At 36.0% G+C, this 18173-nt stretch overlaps 1 protein-coding gene across 2 annotated transcripts in view; it reads left to right on the top strand.

Moving 5' to 3' along the window:
- LOC149254047 (4-hydroxy-tetrahydrodipicolinate synthase, chloroplastic-like) overlaps window positions 1-14754 on the top strand; it is a 90654-nt gene extending 75900 nt beyond the window's left edge. For both annotated transcript variants that reach the window (XM_089460061.1, XM_089460062.1), the window contains exons 3-4: window positions 7581-7664; window positions 13445-14754. In XM_089460061.1, the coding sequence (XP_089316187.1) occupies window positions 7581-7664; window positions 13445-14372 (1012 nt within the window). In that variant the 3' untranslated portion in view covers window positions 14373-14754. The remainder of the gene's footprint in view (window positions 1-7580; window positions 7665-13444) is intronic.
- Window positions 14755-18173: the final 3419 nt, after the last annotated feature.

Below are 18173 nucleotides of genomic sequence, written 5' to 3'. Positions count from 1 at the left end.
AGCCCAATCTGCATCTGTGTAAGCATGAAGTGTGAGATCTGTGTCTCTAGGATACCATAAGCCATAGTTTTGAGTTCCTTGAAGATATTTGAAGATTCTATTTACTGCCTGAAGATGAGTTTCCTTTGGATTTCCCTGAAATCTTCCAACTATTCCAACTGCATGCATGATGTCTGGTCGGGTACCTGTCAAATAAAGTAGACTTCCAATCATAGATCTGTAGGTTGGTTGATGAACTGTTGCTAATTCATCATTCGCACTAAGACTGCATCCTGTAACCATGGGGGTACATACTGGTTTTGAATCTTCCATGCCATACTTCTTCAAAATCTGCTTGAGGTACTTTGTTTGAGACAAGAAGATATCGTCTTCATTTTGTTGGATTTGCAATCCAAGGAAGTATGTCAGTTCTCCTAGCAGGGACATTTCGAATTCTTTCTGCATTACCAAGGCAAAGCTTTGACTCATAGCTTCTTCATTGCTGCCAAAGATAATATCATCTACATACACAACAAGTATTAGCAACTTGTCATTTTCAATTTTTATATAAAGATTGCTATCTGCTGATCCTTTTGAAAAACCTTGTTGATGAAGATATTTGTCCAAACGGTAGTACCAAGCCCTTGGAGCCTGTTTAAGACCATAGAGAGCCTTTTTCAATCTGCATACAAGATTTGGATCATTCCCAAGAATGAAACCATCTAGCTGCTCAATGTATACTTCTTCTTCTAAGTCTCCATTTAGAAAAGTTGATTTCACATCCATTTGAAATACTTTGAACTTTTGAAAGCTTGAGAGAGCAAGGAACATTCGAATGGCCTCAAGTCTTGCAACAGGAGCAAACGTTTCTTCAAAATCTATTCCTTCTTGTTGGGCATACCCTTTACACACCAGTCTTGCCTTGTTTCTAATTACCTCCCCATTTTCGTTCAACTTATTTTTGAAAATCCATTTTGTTCCTATGACATTCTTATCTTGGTCTAGGAACCAACTCGCAAGTGTTGTTCTTTTCGATCTGTTCAAGTTCTTTATCCATTGCTTTGACCCAACATTCATCCTTGCATGCCTCTCTTACATTTTGTGGTTCAGTGGAGGAGAGTAATGCCAAATAGCTTGAAGCTTCTGCGGTTGATCTTCTTGTTTGTACGCCTACCTCTTTTTGTCCCAAAATTTGAGATTCTGGATGATTCTTCTGTACATACCTGGATGGAGTCTTCTCTTCTATCATTATCTGTTCTTCGGGTGCCTCTTGAGGTTCTTTTTCTTCATCATTGGTCTGATTTGGAGGGTAGTCTTCATCTTCTTCGATATTTTCATACCTTACTTGCCTAGGAATGTATCCCTTTTCATCAACCACTACATCAATGCTGTCAACAATTCTTCCAAGTCTTTTATTGTAACACTTATATGCTTTGCTGTGAGGAGAATAACCAAGGAGAATGCCTTCGTCTGCTCTAGGCTCAAGTTTGCCAAGCTGTTCATCAGTATTCTTAATATAGCATTTGCTCCCAAAAATTTTGAAGTGCTTTACCGAAGGAGTCTCACCATACCAGAGCTCATGCGGAGTTTGAGTGCTGTTCACTCGGACATTTGTTTTGTTGAGAATAACAACCACAGCAAATGCAGCTTCACCCCAGAAGGTTGCGGGAGTTCCAGACTCATCAAGCATAGCACGAGCCATTTGTTGGATTGTTCTGTTCATCCTTTCCACAACTCCATTCTGCTGAGGAGTCCTAGCTGTAGAGAATTCCCTTCTTATTCCATGTTCTTCACAGAAATCGAAAAACTCATTTGAGGTAAATTCCCCTCCTCTGTCAGACCTGAGGCACTTAATTTTGTAATCTGATTCATTTTCAACCAAGGCTTTGAAAGACTTGAACTTTTCGAATGCTTCGTCTTTGTGCTTCATAAGTCCTAACCAAACCATCCTAAAGAAGTCATCAATGAATAATATGAAATATTCTTCTCCTCGAGGTGACCTTGTCCTAAATGGACCACATACATCTGTATGTACCAGCTCAAGAGGCCTGCTAGTTGATCCTTCCTTTTCAGGAAAGTTAGTTCTGGTTTGCTTACCAAACTGACATGATTTGCATATTGTGTTGTCTGGAATTTTGATGTGTGGAAGACCACGGACTGCCTGGTATTTGCATGCTTTCCTTATTTGTGAAAAGCTTAGGTGCCCCAACCTCCGGTGCCATAACCAATGTTCATCGTCCTTGCTCAAATAGCATTGTTGTTGTCCTTCTTCAAATATGTATAAATTATTTGGAGTTCTTCTGTCTTTGATCACTGTTTTTCCTGTATCGAGATCACGAACACTACATCCATTTGATCGAAATATTACCTCTGTTCCTTGATCGCACATCTGACTGACACTTAGTAGATTATGCTTCAAGCCATCAACATACAAAACATTTCCAGCCTTGACCTTTTCTTTCAACTGAGCAGTGCCTTTTCCTTTTATGGTCGCAGGAGTATCATTTCCAAAAGAAACCTTCTTTCCCTTTTCTAGAGTAGTATATGATTCAAGTTTTTCTTTATCACCTGTCATGTGCTTCGAACATCCGCTGTCGATAAACCATAAATTTTCCTGTCCTTCTGCATAAAAAGCTATTCCACATCTTTCTGGTTGTGATTCCTTCATTCTCCAAGTTCTGGCATTCGGGCTTTGTTCCTTCTGAGTTGTCTTCCGAAACCTGCTCCTGCATTCAGATTCTTCATGACCGAAGTTATTACAAATAGAACATTCAATTTCACTTTCAAGGGCGGAAAAATTGTTATAGGTCCTTTTCTTGATTCCAGACATACTTCTTTGTTTATGAGCTTCTCTAGTCATGATTGTCTTATAGGCAACACATTGAGCTGCTTTGTGACCAAAGTTATGGCAAGAGAAACATTGCCCATTGAAGAAACTTCTGCGATTATCAAATCTGTCATCCAACCGATTGTAGTTTCTACCAACATCCATTCTTGAGGCAAATTGGGAAGATTTTACCTGTGGCTGGTTGTAGCTTCTGTTTGTAGCTTGCCTCCGATTTTCTTGATAGTTTTTGTTCGTTCTTGAGATAAACTGTCCCTGATTTACTTGATGATTTCTATTAGGCCTTTGCTCGCTCCTTCTTGCTGCATCAAGATAACTTTTGGAGGTGGATGCTTGAGATGCTTCTCCATTATATCCCAGACCTGTCTTGATTAATGGAGAACGCTGCACATTGATGATCTCATCCAGAGTTTCAGATCCTTTAACAAATTTAAGATTAAGAGCTTTTGTCTTCTCAATCTTTTTTCTAAGGCCAACAATTTCACATTCCAATTTTTCAAGATGTTTTTTTCTTTCAGCTAGTTGACATTGCAATGATTCAATAATCACATTTTTCTCTTCTAAGCAAATTTTGAGATTAGACATTTCTTCATAAAAACCCTCTTCATCTATAGCATCCATGTAGTCATCATCCTCAAAAGCCATTAAGAGTTTATAGTCATTACCTCGTTCATCTTCGTCACTATTTGAGAGTCCATCACTATCTTCATGAGTGTAATAGCTTTTCCTGTTAGCATTCTGTTTCTTGTTCCATCTAACAGGTTCCTTTCCCTTGTCATTCTTTTCTTTATGAGGACATTTGGCAGCATAGTGACCCACTCTTCCACATGCAAAGCATTTGAAAGGTAACTTACCTCGGAATCGTCCAGCGCCCCGTTGGAGATTTTTGACAAAATTTGATTCTTCTTCTTCTTCTGACACGTGTCCTGATTCATAGTATTCTCCTTTGCCTGAAGCCTTGAAGGCAGCTTCTCTCCTGTCTGATGGACCTCCTTTCCTCATTTCATAAGCAGTAAGAATTCCGTGCAGCTGTGACATTTTAAGACTTTGTAGATTCTCCTTTTCTTCTATTGCAGAAACTTTAGATTCAAACCTAGGTGACAAAGATCTTAGAATTTTTTCAACCACAACAACCTCTTTTATTTCTTCTCCCAAGTTTTTCATACAATTAACAATCTCATCTACACAAAGAAAATAGTTAGCCACACTTTCATCATTATACATCTTGAGATTTTCATACTGAATCCTGAGGGTTTGAAGTTTTGCTCGTTTTACCTGATCATCTCCTTCATAGCTTAAGACAATCTTGTCCCATATTTCTTTTGCTGATTTTAACTGCATAACTTTCACAAATTCTGATTGAGATAGACATCCTAGAAGAGTATTGACCGCCTTTGCATTTGTTTCATATTTCTTCTTCTCAGCTGGATCTGTAGGAGTAGCTGATGGAAAAGTATACCCTGTTTCTATGATGTCCCAGACTTCTGTACCCAGAGATTGAAGATAGGCTGTAACTCTTACCTTCCAATATACGAAGTTTGTCCCATCAAAAATAGGTGGCCTGATTGATGCTTCCCTCTCGTAGTTGCTCATGATGAACGATCTCCTTCAAGCGATCAAGCTTCTTCAGAAGGACCTGCTCTGATACCAATTGTTGGAAATAATACTGAGAGGGGGGGGGTGAATTAGTATTATTAATTTCGTTTCAATAAATTATCCAGATTTATGCTGTAAATTATTCTTCTGAAATTGATAATTAACTTGTATGTTAGTACCATAAAATGATGAACAAGAACAGTTAAAACAGATTGTCACACAACGGAACACCAGATATAAGGTGGAAACCCAATGTGGGTGAAAACCACCTGCTGCAATATGTCTCTATCTTCTTTCAAATAGAATTTCTTTTACAATGAATTTGTACTGGTGCAGTCCTTTACCAGTACGCAGGCTGCAACCTGCAGAGGGCTAAAACCCTCTCTCGTTTTCCAGTCTCTCCTGGAAGGGAGCTACAACCCCCTACTTCGTTCAAGGACCACGTTTCATTAATTTTCAGACTGGATCCAAGAAGATCAAATGGTCATCAAGTATAAACAAATCTTCAGAATTACCCAGGCATCAGATCAATATATATTTTCTTTATACTGCAGATCTTTCAAAATCACCCAAGCGCCAACCCAAGCACTAGATCAAAATATAAATAAATGCTCGATCTGGTCACCCATTAAAACAGAGGTTGTTTATGCCGAAATCAGAACACAATGCAGAGGATATACATATAACAGTTCACCCGGAGGCTAGACACAAGACAAACCCAATATGCGCACCCAAAACCTGAACTGCAATACACCTGAAGCAATGCGATTTCTCTCGAAGAAATGTCTGAACTTCAAGCCTGCGATCCTTTTCTCTGTTCTACGCGCATTCTCCTTGATCAGTAATTGCTCCTTAACCGATCACAAGAATGCCAATCAATTCTCCCTTAAGATCTTCAATTCATAATCGATACCTTGCCAAAGGATCTCTTTTCTTCTTATATAGTCATGCTTTTGACAAAACCATGAGTCAAAACCAGAGGATCCGAAATCCTGAGGCTCGCTTGCTTTGACTGATGATAGCGGGAAAACAAGTCCAAACAACAAAAGGCGGACTTTAAACATTATGCACCCATAACAATAATATATCGGGTCCGCTCCTTATCGCTGTATAACATCGTCTATTTGCCGATGGCCGATCTGATGGATCAGATGCGATATGGCCATTAACCAGCCTATATATATAAGGTCCGCTCCTCATCGCTAACAACGCATGCCCGTGTCATGGCTTATTCCCGACTTCCGATCCGATGGATCGGATGCGACATGCCCATTAACCCTCTTTTTTATATATATCGGGTCCGCTCTTTTCATTGCTATCGGCGATTTGAAGAGGGAGGCTTTTATAAACTGTGCGATGGATGCGATATATTATAAAGTCCCTTTAAAGTTCCCATCGGGTCCGCCACTTCTTATCGCAATCGGAGGATTGGGGTGGGCGACCCTTTATGCATTGCGGATGCGATATTGTTATACACCAAGTTTTAATGCCACCATCGGGTCCGCTCGCAATCGGAGGTTTCAACGAAGTCACATAGCCGAACCCCCGACGCGCATATATGCCGAACTGCGGATGTGATATTATTATAAGCCAAATTTGATATGCCATCGGGTCCGCTCGCAATCGGAGGTTTCAAAGAAGTCACATAGCCGAACCCCCGATGCGCATATATGCCGATATATATGTATTAACACATATAACTATGATTATCCGCCGAAAGGGGGAAATGCTATTGTTTATTATATAATACATATATATATATATATGGGTTTTAAGCGCCCAAACACCTCCCGATAATATTAATATGAGAAAGAGCCTCTATTGCTCCGATAAGCTCCCAATGGCTCAATGGTTCCGATAAACATATGTAAATGGCCCCTCTTCTCTCCTCTTGGCTCTTCTTGTCCCCATCAAGATGTATATAAGAGAAATGTCCGTCTGTGAGTGGGTTGCCATCAAGTTCAACACATGTCCATAATGCCATAATGCCAACAAGAGCATGTTTGAAAAATATAATTTAAAATCAACTGCACAAATGTCCTTAATCCTACTGATATGGTATTCTTAATACAGAGTTGGGGAGGATTGTAGTGTTGAATAGACACACAGAAGAAAACAAACCCAACGTACACCGGAAAGAGAACAATGAAATTCAAGGAGATGGACGGACTTATGTGTGTCCTACTCATTGCTATTTAAGTAACTTGATACATTGCATTGGCATGTTATCATATGGCACAAGCTTTAATTTGACCCATGTTGAATGACATTAACCTTCATTGATAAAATTAAAATTTTGTTTTTAGTGAATGGACTTTCTAGGCTTAATATTTGCCAATTTGCCTCTCATTATGCAATGTTTAGAACTTTGTCCAGAATGTATCTGTCTTTTACTTTATCTTTAGTTAGTATTTTGTTTTTAGTGGGTTTTCGAGTTTAAGCTCAGTTAAGCTTCTTTTCCTGTCTTATATAACATTGTGAGTTTTTCTATTGAAGTCTGCCAACTGTTTTTGAGGGTGAAGATTGTAAAACTTTGAAATATCTGACAAATTTGGACCAAATTAGACTTAGTTGAAGATAGCAGCACTTTTTTTGTAGTCATAGCATGTGTGGAAAATATAACTTAAAAATCAAATGCACAAGTGTCCTTAATCCTACCCCTAATATAGTATTCTTAATACAGAGTTGGGAAGCTTCGCTGCCTCCCCAATGCCCAACACTCTCTCACACACACAAAAGTGAGGTGTGATTATAGTTTAAATGAAAACTTGAATGGTGGGCCAAATATATGATATCTTAGCGCATGTGGTCACTTAAGCATCTCATTTTTTCTTGCTATTGTGTCATGCAGACTCTAATACAATTAGATGTGCTGTAATATTCTTATTACAGAAGTGGGAAGGCCTCCCCCCTCACTCACAAAAATGAGGCGTGTATAGAGTTCAAATGAAAACTTGAATGGTGGGCCACATATATGATATCTTAGCGCATGTGGTCACTTAAACATCACATTTTTTCTTGCTATTGTGTCATGCAGACTCTAATATTTGACCTGCAATTATCTGTGCTGAAATATCTTCAAAATGTAGAAAATACCTATCCATTTTTTTCCTTGAAATCTTGTCCTTTTAAGAATTGAAATTGACTTGTGTGAATACAGGGAAAGCAGAAGATGGAGAGCAGCAAGAGCAGCTACTATGCAAGATGTACATCTTCCTATGCGAAGCTTTGAATTGAAAAATAGGTTGGTCTACTTGTTTGTTGTTTGGTATGTTTGAGAAAATTTATCAACTGTAAATGATTGGTGCTATTATTTGTTTCTGTTTCTCTTATAAAGGATTCATATCAATAACACCACGTGTGATTACATCCAGTAACTTGGAAGTTGAACTTATGATATCTATCTCAGCCTGCACTTAAATTCATAAGATTACTGTTATGCCAACGAGTTCTAGAAATGTCTATCAATTCCCCCAAGCCAGCCCCCACTTCCCTTCCTTTAAGGATGCCAGTGTACAATTCTTGTCATTCATGCTGGAAATATTTATCTTATGGATAAGACCACAAGTGCGACTAAACAAGAGAAGATCCTAATGAGAGGGGTAGGGGTTTATAATGTTCTTTTTTAAATTTTCATGCCCTTTATCATGTCAAATGATGGAAAATGTTTTTGCATTTAAATTTAAAAGGTGGTTTGTAAGCACAAAAGAATAATGACCAAGTAAAGCCTTTATTGAGGAATATAGTGGTCCATTGCAGTGTTGCAAACACTGTGAACAAATCGCAATAACATGCGAAGTCACGATTCTTTCTGGGTGCCGATTTTATCGGCCTAAAAATCACTGATTTTCATGTCCAAAAAAAGCGGGGGAAATTGCAATAAAATGGGGATAATATTGGGATAAAATCATGATAAAATCGTAAAAATCATAATAAAATCACATACAAATCCAAAAAATTGTTGTAAGTCACTTTTTTGATTTTTTGTATTTTTTTGTATTTTTTTTTAAATTTTGCTAATGTTTGCCGATTTTCAGCTATATTTTCCCGATTTTTTGATTTTTTTCATTCTCCAGACCCTTTCTGTTTTTACTGATGCTGATTTTAGCAACATTGGTCCATTGTCAGTTTCACGTTTCCAACATTTTTAGTTATATTGCTTGTTACTTATTTTATGACTAATTAACGTCTGCCATTAAAACAGTTCTTTAGATGCTATATGCTCTCCATTCTGTAATGAACAAAATTCGTATATGCAGTGGAAATCTTCAGAATACTTCGAAGACAAAGACATCCATTGTAGGACAAGTAAGTGTATATTGAATATTATAAAAGAATTGATGTAAGATGATTACAATGAGGATGAGGGCTTGCTTATATACCCTAGGCAGGGACCTCTTCACCAATGATTATTTCCTTAGGGACATACCTTTTCATTAATTACTAATTAATTAATAATTACCTTTTCATTAATTACTAATTAATTAATCATTAATAATTATTATTGTCATTTACATTATTTGTGTTATTTTTATATATATTTAATTCGTAACATTGCTTTCCTCTTCAAAAAGCTGTCCTCAAAGCTTACTGATGAAGGATCAGATCTCTTCTATTATTCGAAATATCTTCTTGCTTTTGGACTTTCATCTTCCTTGATACAAGACGATATGATGCTCTGAGTGATAGACAAAATTGTCGTACTGAGAATGGATCGGACCATCCTAGATTAACCTTCTGTGGAATCTTCTGATCATTGGAATTTTGTGATGAATTGTTATCATAGGATTGGATTCTGCAAACTCTAGTATTCTTTGGAACAAAAATCTGTTGTTTGTGTTCTGAGTGATATTGGTATTCAAATTGATTGGAAAGTTTGCTCTTGTGATTCAGATGTCGATAAAAAGTTCTTCTAGTTGGACTCTCCCTTATTATGTTCGTGGTAGTTTCTTGAATTCCTTTAGGTGTTGTTGTTGTTGAGTTGGTCACTGAATCATTATTTGGAAAGTCTATTGTTTGAACTGCAATTTCTGAATATGTCGTCACCTCAGTAGGTTTAGCCTCTGCTTGGGTTACTATTTTGACTGGATTGGTATTTTTTTCTTTATCTTCAACTTGCACTGAAACGACTGGAGACTTCGATACTACTTCTTGAAGTTGTTCTAACTTATCATTTAGTGACTTCTTGTCACTTTTAAGCTTCTCTATTTGTGTAAGGCTTGGTTATGATTCCTTAGACGTGAAATCTCTTCGTTTTCTGAACTGTTGATTTTGTCTTTAGTATCTTCTTTTTTATCTTTTAAATCTTTGATTTGTTCTAATAATTTTTGATTAAGTGTTTTTCGGCACAAGTTTTTTTATTTTTATTTTTGATATTTAAATCTTTGTTTGATAGAATCTCTTTTAATCCCTTCTCAGAACTTTCCTTTTCTTGTTTTAGTCTTTGTTTCTTAACCTTGGACTTTTTGATCTGTGAAAGTAAGTTCTCATTGTGGTCCCATAGACGCCAAATTTATTTGTTGTTTTCTATTGATTTTTCATGAAACCGATCTTCGAGATTTTTATATTTCTTATCTGATGCTTCGTTCTTTTGTTGAAGTTTTGTGATTTCTTCCTTTAATCTTTTTATTTGTGTCTAGGTATTACCTTGATATTCTTCCAAAGTAAACAATATTCGACATTTTGAACAAAGTATTGTGTGATTTTTAAAAATCAACAAATACTGATCTTCTGTTTGACAAAATGGACATTTGGTCTAAAATGTAGAGTTATGTATGGGATCCATAGTTTTTTCGTTCATCTTCGAATTAGACCCCATTTGTTTTTTTTCTTCAAAAAATGGACTTCTTAGAAGGAATATTTATTTTTTACTTTGTACTTTGGAACTTACAAACCTTTTAATCAACGTGAACTTTGAAAAATACTCTTTTATACCTTGGTATTTTTTAAATAATAATATTATTATTATTTTTAATTAATTATATAATATATAATAATATATAGTTATTATATAACTATATAATTGAATTAATTATATAGTTTGTAGTTATTATATAACTATATAATATAACAATTGAATGTTATGAAAAAAAATTGAAACGGGCAGGTTGATGGAATAATCGTGACCGTATGATGTCACAACGTTTGATCGTGGAGAAAGGACTGGCAAACAGAGCCTATCGGATCTCATGGCAATGATTGGATGACGTGGCAACGATTGGACGACGACGGGACGATGAGCGACAGACAGGAATGAAGGAGCCAACGGCTAGTCGGGTTGTCAGACGGAATTTGCGGTGGGAGTGGGTGAATCAGCAGATGGGTTATAGCGGAGGTGTGTGGTGGCTCAACAACTTGCTGGGAAAATGACCGAGCGGTGTTTCAGGTGACATAGGACCGCGGGCAGTTGCAAGGATGAGGCAGGGTATCATGCAATTAGTTGATAATGGTGGCAGGGTTAGTAAGAAGGCGGAGGCAGGTGATGGATGACATAGTTTTTTTGACCGGTTCACACATTAGCAGATGGGCTCCAGTGGCGAAGGCAACATGGATAGGTGACTGACGACGACAGAGGCCCACGGTGGTTTGCAATTATTATTATTTTTTGTTACAATTTTTTTTTTTAATTAAATTCAGGAGCCCCCTTTTTTATTCTCTGTAGTCCTTGTATTTGTCTTTATATTTTTTTCAATATATATTGACTCTCCTTGTATTTGACTTCATATTTTTTTCAATATGTTGACTCCTTTTTTTTTCTAATATATAATCTATTTTCCTTTTTGTTTTGTTTTTGTTTTTGTTTTCTGTTTGTTTGTTTTTTTGGAAATATTTTGATTTTTTTTTTTTTTTTAATTATTAAATGGCCAAGGGCTTGACGACGAATTTGGTGGAATGGAGAACCTCCAACTATGCTTGAATTCTTGACCGCAACAAGGTTGATGAAAGATTTGATGTTGGCCAAGCGCTGGATCAGACGTGGCTTTGATACCAATGTAACGAACAAAGTTTGTATACGCAGCAGAAATCTTCAGAATACTTCGAAGACAGAGACATCCATTGTAGAACAAGTGTATACTGAATATTATAAAAGAATTGATGTAACATGATTACAATGAGGATGAGGGCCTGCTTATATACCCTAGGCAGGTGCCTATTCACCAATGGTTATGTCCTTAAGGACATACGTTTTCATTAATTACTAATTAATTAATCATTAGTAATTATTATTGTCATTTACATTATTTGTGTTATTTTTATATATATTTAATTCGTAACAAATTCCTCTCATGACTCCATATGCAAAAAGAAGTGAATGAATACATAATTATTTACCACAGAGTTGTAAGTCCCTTTATATGCATAGATAAGATAAGCTAAGACCATTTTATTAATGTTAACTTCTGAACTCAGTAACCTGGCAATTTATTTCCTAGCAGATTTATCACAGAGACACCGAATAAAAGAACGACAGGGATCTTAACAAAACTAAACAACAGAAGCAAATAAACAACTAATCTCAATCACACATTACACAAAATTTTTCTGCGTAATCATATCAGTTCTTTATTAAATCTTCAGAACTACAAGGGCTCCCTTACTGGGATAATGGCCTTGTGCAGAAATTATATACAACAAGATCTTGTATCTGACCTAGTTGATTGAACCCTGCTTGGCATTTTTGGATCTCCCCTCTTGCCCCGTGCAACTTCCTTGAACCCAACACACTTGGATGGAAGTCAAGTTGCACCCAACACACTTGGATGGAAGTCCTCCACCCACACACTGATGTCCTTTCCTCAATGTGTGCTCATTCAACGTTTCTTTTTCCTTAGCCTAGCATTCCTTTTATAAGTTTGAGTTATGACTGAATCCACAACCCTAATCTCCAAAGTGATTGAGGGTTGATATTAGATCTCATCTCACTTAAGATCAACGGTTGAGATTCATCTAATTCACTTGTGCAAAAGCCTTTGCATTTTATTAAATTAACTCACTTTTGTCTCATAAAAAGAAATTACTCTAATAACTGAAGTAATTGCTAAGGTTAAGTGTGTATTAGGCAAATTCTGCACATCTACACAATTAGGCCTGTACAGAAGTACCTGCCCAACCTACAGACATCAATAATTAATGTCCAACAATGACCACAACAAAAGTAGGTCAATAGTACACCAGTGCAAGTACAAAAGCATCTGTTAGGTCTACGCTGAAAGCAGAAATTAAGATGTATGAACAAACTAGAAACTAAGCATAATAAATATTATGTTAATGTCCTTTCTGTGTTTTATATCACAACTACAAGCATATATCCATTCACTTCCAACTTGAGGATGAACAACAGAATGTGGTTTCCTGAAATAAGTGAAACTACTATTTTACTTTTGTCCCTAATCTGGACCTTTTAGTGTTTTCGTTCTTTGAATTTGTTTCTTAGTTGTGTTCTATGATAATGTTTAGAAACAAATGACGTGAAAAGTTCCAATATTAGAGACCAAAATAACTGCCACAATTTAGCAGCTGTACTTATTTAAGGAAACCTCATTTTGTTTTTCAGCTTCGAGTAGGCAGGCATATGTTTATGATTGTGAGGAAAGAGACGGGATGGATTTCAGAAATAACGCCAATAAAATAATGGATTGTTTATGTATATAGGTTTAGTCAACTAGCTGCCTATCACTCGGTAATAAATAATTATTTAGAAAACAAATTATAAAATCTGTGCTACGCATAATGCCTTGACCCATCTGCTATGAAGAGTTTTTTTGTTTCTTAGTGATGTGGAGAGTCTGTATATATATTATACGGACTAAAATTATGTAACATGACATGCTTTGGCACCCATTTAGGTAAATGCCTATTTGTTTCTTGTTAGATTATTCCTAATTTGAATTGCACTGCAACAATAAAACAAGCTAGTACCTCATTTGCACTTTGTTATCTTCTCTTGTTATTTGCTGTGTATAAGTTTTGGAGATTAATCCTACTATGGTTGATTCAACGTTCTTTTTTCCTTTGTTTTTACAGAACTCAAGTCAATGAAATAAAAAAACTCAAGTTGATTACAGCAATTAAGACACCATATTTACCAGACGGACGTTTTGATCTGGAAGCTTATGATTCTCTGCTAAATATGCAAATAGTAAATGGTGTCGAGGGTGTTATTGTTGGAGGAACAACTGGGGAAGGGCAGCTAATGAGTTGGGATGAACATATTATGCTAATTGGACATACTGTCAATTGTTTTGGTGATGCAATCAAAGTCATTGGAAATACCGGAAGCAATTCAACAAGAGAGGCAATACATGCAACAGAACAAGGTTTTGCTGTTGGAATGCATGCTGCTCTTCACATTAATCCTTACTATGGAAAGACATCACATGAAGGATTGGTGTTACATTTTAGAAGTGTGCTATCAATGGGTCCAACCATAATATATAATGTCCCTGGCAGGACTGGACAAGACATTCCTCCATTAGTAATAAAGAAACTTGCAGAGAGTCCAAATTTTGCAGGTGTTAAAGAATGCGTAGGAAATGACCGTATTAATGAGTACACAGATAACGGTATGGCTGTCTGGAGTGGAAATGATGATCAGTGTCATGATGCAAGGTGGAACCATGGAGCTAGAGGTGTCATCTCTGTTACAAGTAACTTGGTTCCAGGTTTGATGCGCGATCTTATGTTCAATGGGAAGGATGAATCTCTGAACAAAATGTTATTACCTTTGATGGACTGGCTCTTTTGTGAGCCTAATCCGATTGCTCTTAATACAGCTTTGGCACAACTTGGTGTAATACGGCCTATATTTAGGTTACCCTACGCTCCTCTTCCTATTGGGAAAAGGATGCAATTTTGCAATATTGTTCGAGATATTGGCCGCGGAAATTTCGTTGGAAATAGAGATGTTCAAGTTCTAGAGGATGAGGATTTCATTCTCTTGGGTCGGTATTAGAGGTTGAGTTTTGGATGAAGCAGCAGTTCAACTACATGATATATTCACAATATATTATTTTGCCTTGTGCATGCATATCATTTTTGATTTTGTTTGAGCTGGACTGAGGCAATATCTTTGAAGATTTTGTTTCTGTGCTTTAGGGATTTACTTAAAGTTACATGGTAGTCAACAATGGTTATTGGACAAACCTATGTATGAGTTAATTTCTACTGTTATCTGTCAACGAAGTTGGTACATGAAGAATTCACATACATTTCGGCTGCATGGTTGCCAAATTATTGGTCATTTGCAAGTTGATGAATTATCTCATCTTTCCACCAGCAATTTGAAGCCTGAATATCATTAATTGATAATATTATTGCTATGGGCCTTTTTATTATCGGAAAACAGTGAAATCATACAAGGTCTGTTGAAAGTATAGGGCTACGTATGTATGATCTTTTTGTTATTTTCTATTTTTACTTGTCTATCGCATTTACATGTTTGATTTTGTATTTTGAAGTTTTGAAATAATGGAAGGTTTAATATGACATTAGTAATAATATGCAGATGATTGGTACACCGAATGACAACATACGATCTCTTAGAACATACAAAAGAAGACGTATATGTGGGGATTTCTGATTATGGTTATGTTGTTGTTTCATTTGGAGATATTGGCTATTTCTGGATGGGTCTCTGGTTTTGTATTTTCTAGTTGCCAATAATATTTGCTTTACTGGCACCTATCTCATGGCTCTCCACTTGTGATCCTGTCCTGTCATAGAAATGTTGTTGGTATATTTCATTGATTTCCTTTATTGTTTGCTGCAACTTTCTTGAATGATCGACCAGTTGTGGATTTCTCATTGTTATATTATCTCTGTTCGCTCATGATTAAGTTAGGACTAATGTTACCAAGGGGATTCTTGAAAAGTGTTTTCATTTACATGTGTCATCACTAGGTGATACTTGTGTAATATCCCTCCCCTTAATAATAAATAATAAAAATAATAAATAATAAATAATAAATAATATTAAATAATACAAAAATAATAATTCACTTAATAATAAATAATAAAAAAATAATAAATCATAAAAATAATAAAATATAACTGTTAAATAATAAATGATATTAAAAATCATATAAAAAGAAATAAATAATAAAAATAATAAAAATAAAAAATAGTAATAACCATATTAAAGCTCTAAATAAGAATAAATAGAAATAAAACAAGAAAACTATCAAAAAGATAGAAATAAAACAAGAAAGCTAAAAAATCAAAAGAAAAGTAAAGAAATAAAACAAGAAAAAGTTGCATGCAGACACATGGAGTGTGTGCATGTGGTTCCCCTTCCAATGTGTTGTTCTATTTAATAGATGGTGAGGAAGATGGGAGGCATTCCGGCATTCCATCATTCCGAGATTCTATCTTCATTCTCTTGGGAGAATGGTATACTAAGACTTAGGAGTCACTGGCAGTAGTACGTTGATTGAGGGCTCGGGGGTGGCCAGTTGTAGCAAGACGTTGCACAATTGAGCCTACGGTTGGGTGGAGAGTCGTCCCCAAAACCTTGTTGCAGATAGCAGACTTCAACCGAAATCACAGGTAAGTGTTCTAATCATAGTTTTGAACTTGAAGTTAATTAGTTGAATTGCATGTTGAATATCAATTACATGTTTACTTCGGGCTGTTACATATGGTATCAGAGCTTTGGCTCAACCCTTAAGGCCTATGGGCATCTTAGAGAATTTTTTTTTTTTTTTTATGTGTTGGAATTTTTAACTTGACTTATTTTAAAGTTACAGGTTGATTACTTCCAGGAAGCCGCATATTTTTCTACAAACCCTCACTATGCCGTAAATTTTCTTATTTCAACTTTTTATTGGCTTTGGTTATTATTTATAAGTGTTATGACTTAGAATACAAATGAAATACTATAACATGCTGATCGCACCTTTTAAAATATCGATGATAGATTTTGTTCTGTATCTTGTCTTTATTCAATATCATAAGGAAATTCCATAGTATTATCTTGAGGCAAGCTTTGGATTATGGTATGTACTTACCCTTGATTTTCCTCTGTTTCTTCCTTCTATTCGCATTTAAATTCAGCTTTTCCACTAATAGTGAGAAGAGATTCTTTTCATGAAATTGAATAAAGCGAACACTATTGTATATAGGTGAACACTGGTACATGTTTATGGCAAATAACTTCCATGATAACTATTTTTCGCTTTGAAAGACAATCAGAATTAAAAATAGTTTATACAGTGAGAAGGTTCACTAAAAGCTGATCATATGATATAGAAAGACAATCAAAATTAAAATTTGTATTATACAGTGAAAAGTTTCATTAAAATATGACAGAGAGAAAATCAGAATTAAATATAGTTTATATGTTGTAAATATTGTTACAGGGAAAGAAATATGTGGTGAATATTATCGCCTGGGCCAAATTATCTGAAAATGTGTTGTTCTGTAAACATTGGTTTTGGGTAAATAAGAATCGAGTTCACATATAGTCCAGGATTTGGTAGAAAAAAAAGAACCATCAGGAATATCGAAAAAAAGACTCGAGAGTTCTTCGAAACGCTAGACAATGAGATTTAAATCTCGGTAAATATTTAGGATGCCGAGACCCTGAAAAATTCAAGAAAATCGAAAATATCAGAAGATATCAGAAAATGTTTACAGTCAAAATCAAACAGCAAAGAAAAGTATCGAGTAATAATTACCCTAATCATTTTCTTCCGAGCATGGAGCTCTTGGCGCACAGAGAAGTTTACTGTGCTCATCCTCGTTTGGTGAAACAGAGAAATTTATGCTCCTGAATTATTTCTTTCTTGGATACAGAACGACCTTTGAAAGGAAAGCTTGATTTTAGCAGATATCAGTAGGGTCAAAATAATGAGGTTCAATACTTCACTAATTTAAAAATCAGGGATCTAAGTTCTGATTTCTGTAAGCGCCGTTGCAGTTCTTTCGCTGCAATTAGTTTAAACCTGATACTAGTATTTAACTAATGACTTCAATGACTTGTGGCTAACATTAACCTGTTACTTACGCAATAACGTTAAGAGGAAGAACACACAGGAAGAACTCTAGCAAAGGTGACCGAGCTAGGTCTCACATCTGCCAGTTTTATTTGTTGAGATATCTTCAAAGTCTCATCATAATACGCATTGCTTGAATACCCCGCGATAATAGAACTCGAAGACACTACACCCATTTTTGAGCTGCCAAACGGGAACATGCCGGAAAAACCGTGGCAACAGACGACCACAGGTATCAGGATCGGCATCACACCCAATTGCTCTATTCCAAACACTCCAAATGCTAGATGAATTGTTGTTTTCCTGTTGATTCTCTGTACGATTTCTGTGTGTAGAAATTTAATATTTAACACCCAAATCAGATAGAGTTGTTTTCCTCTATAAGCCCATCTGAATCCGGTCCAATTTTGCAGGGAAACTTCATCACTTTACCAATCTATGACTGACATAGATTGATATGAATTCAAAATATAAGGGGCAGCCAAATTCATTTGTCAAGCACTCGACGATTTTTCTTCTTTCTGTCTGGCTTAAACAAGCTCTCTAGGTATAGCAGTAAATGCACCTTGAATAGGGCACGACTGTTGGGAATGACTATATGTATTGCATGATATAACTGTGCCATTTGATGATCTTTTAGGGTGGTTTTGGGTGTTTTAGATTCGCGTCCATAGGAGTAAGGATCGATATCAAAGCCATCTTCTCAAAACCCTAACGCTTGCAACATTCCGTTATTAGGTAATGCTTCTTCTCATGTTAGT

This window comes from Pinus tabuliformis, chromosome 7, assembly GCF_031772625.1.
Source record: "Pinus tabuliformis cultivar Carrire ecotype Pingquan chromosome 7, CPIR1, whole genome shotgun sequence".
In the NCBI taxonomy this organism is placed as follows: domain Eukaryota; kingdom Viridiplantae; phylum Streptophyta; class Pinopsida; order Pinales; family Pinaceae; genus Pinus; species Pinus tabuliformis.
The sequence above is the reverse complement of the archived record's forward strand: the minus strand, read 5'-3'. Positions and strand labels throughout refer to the sequence as shown.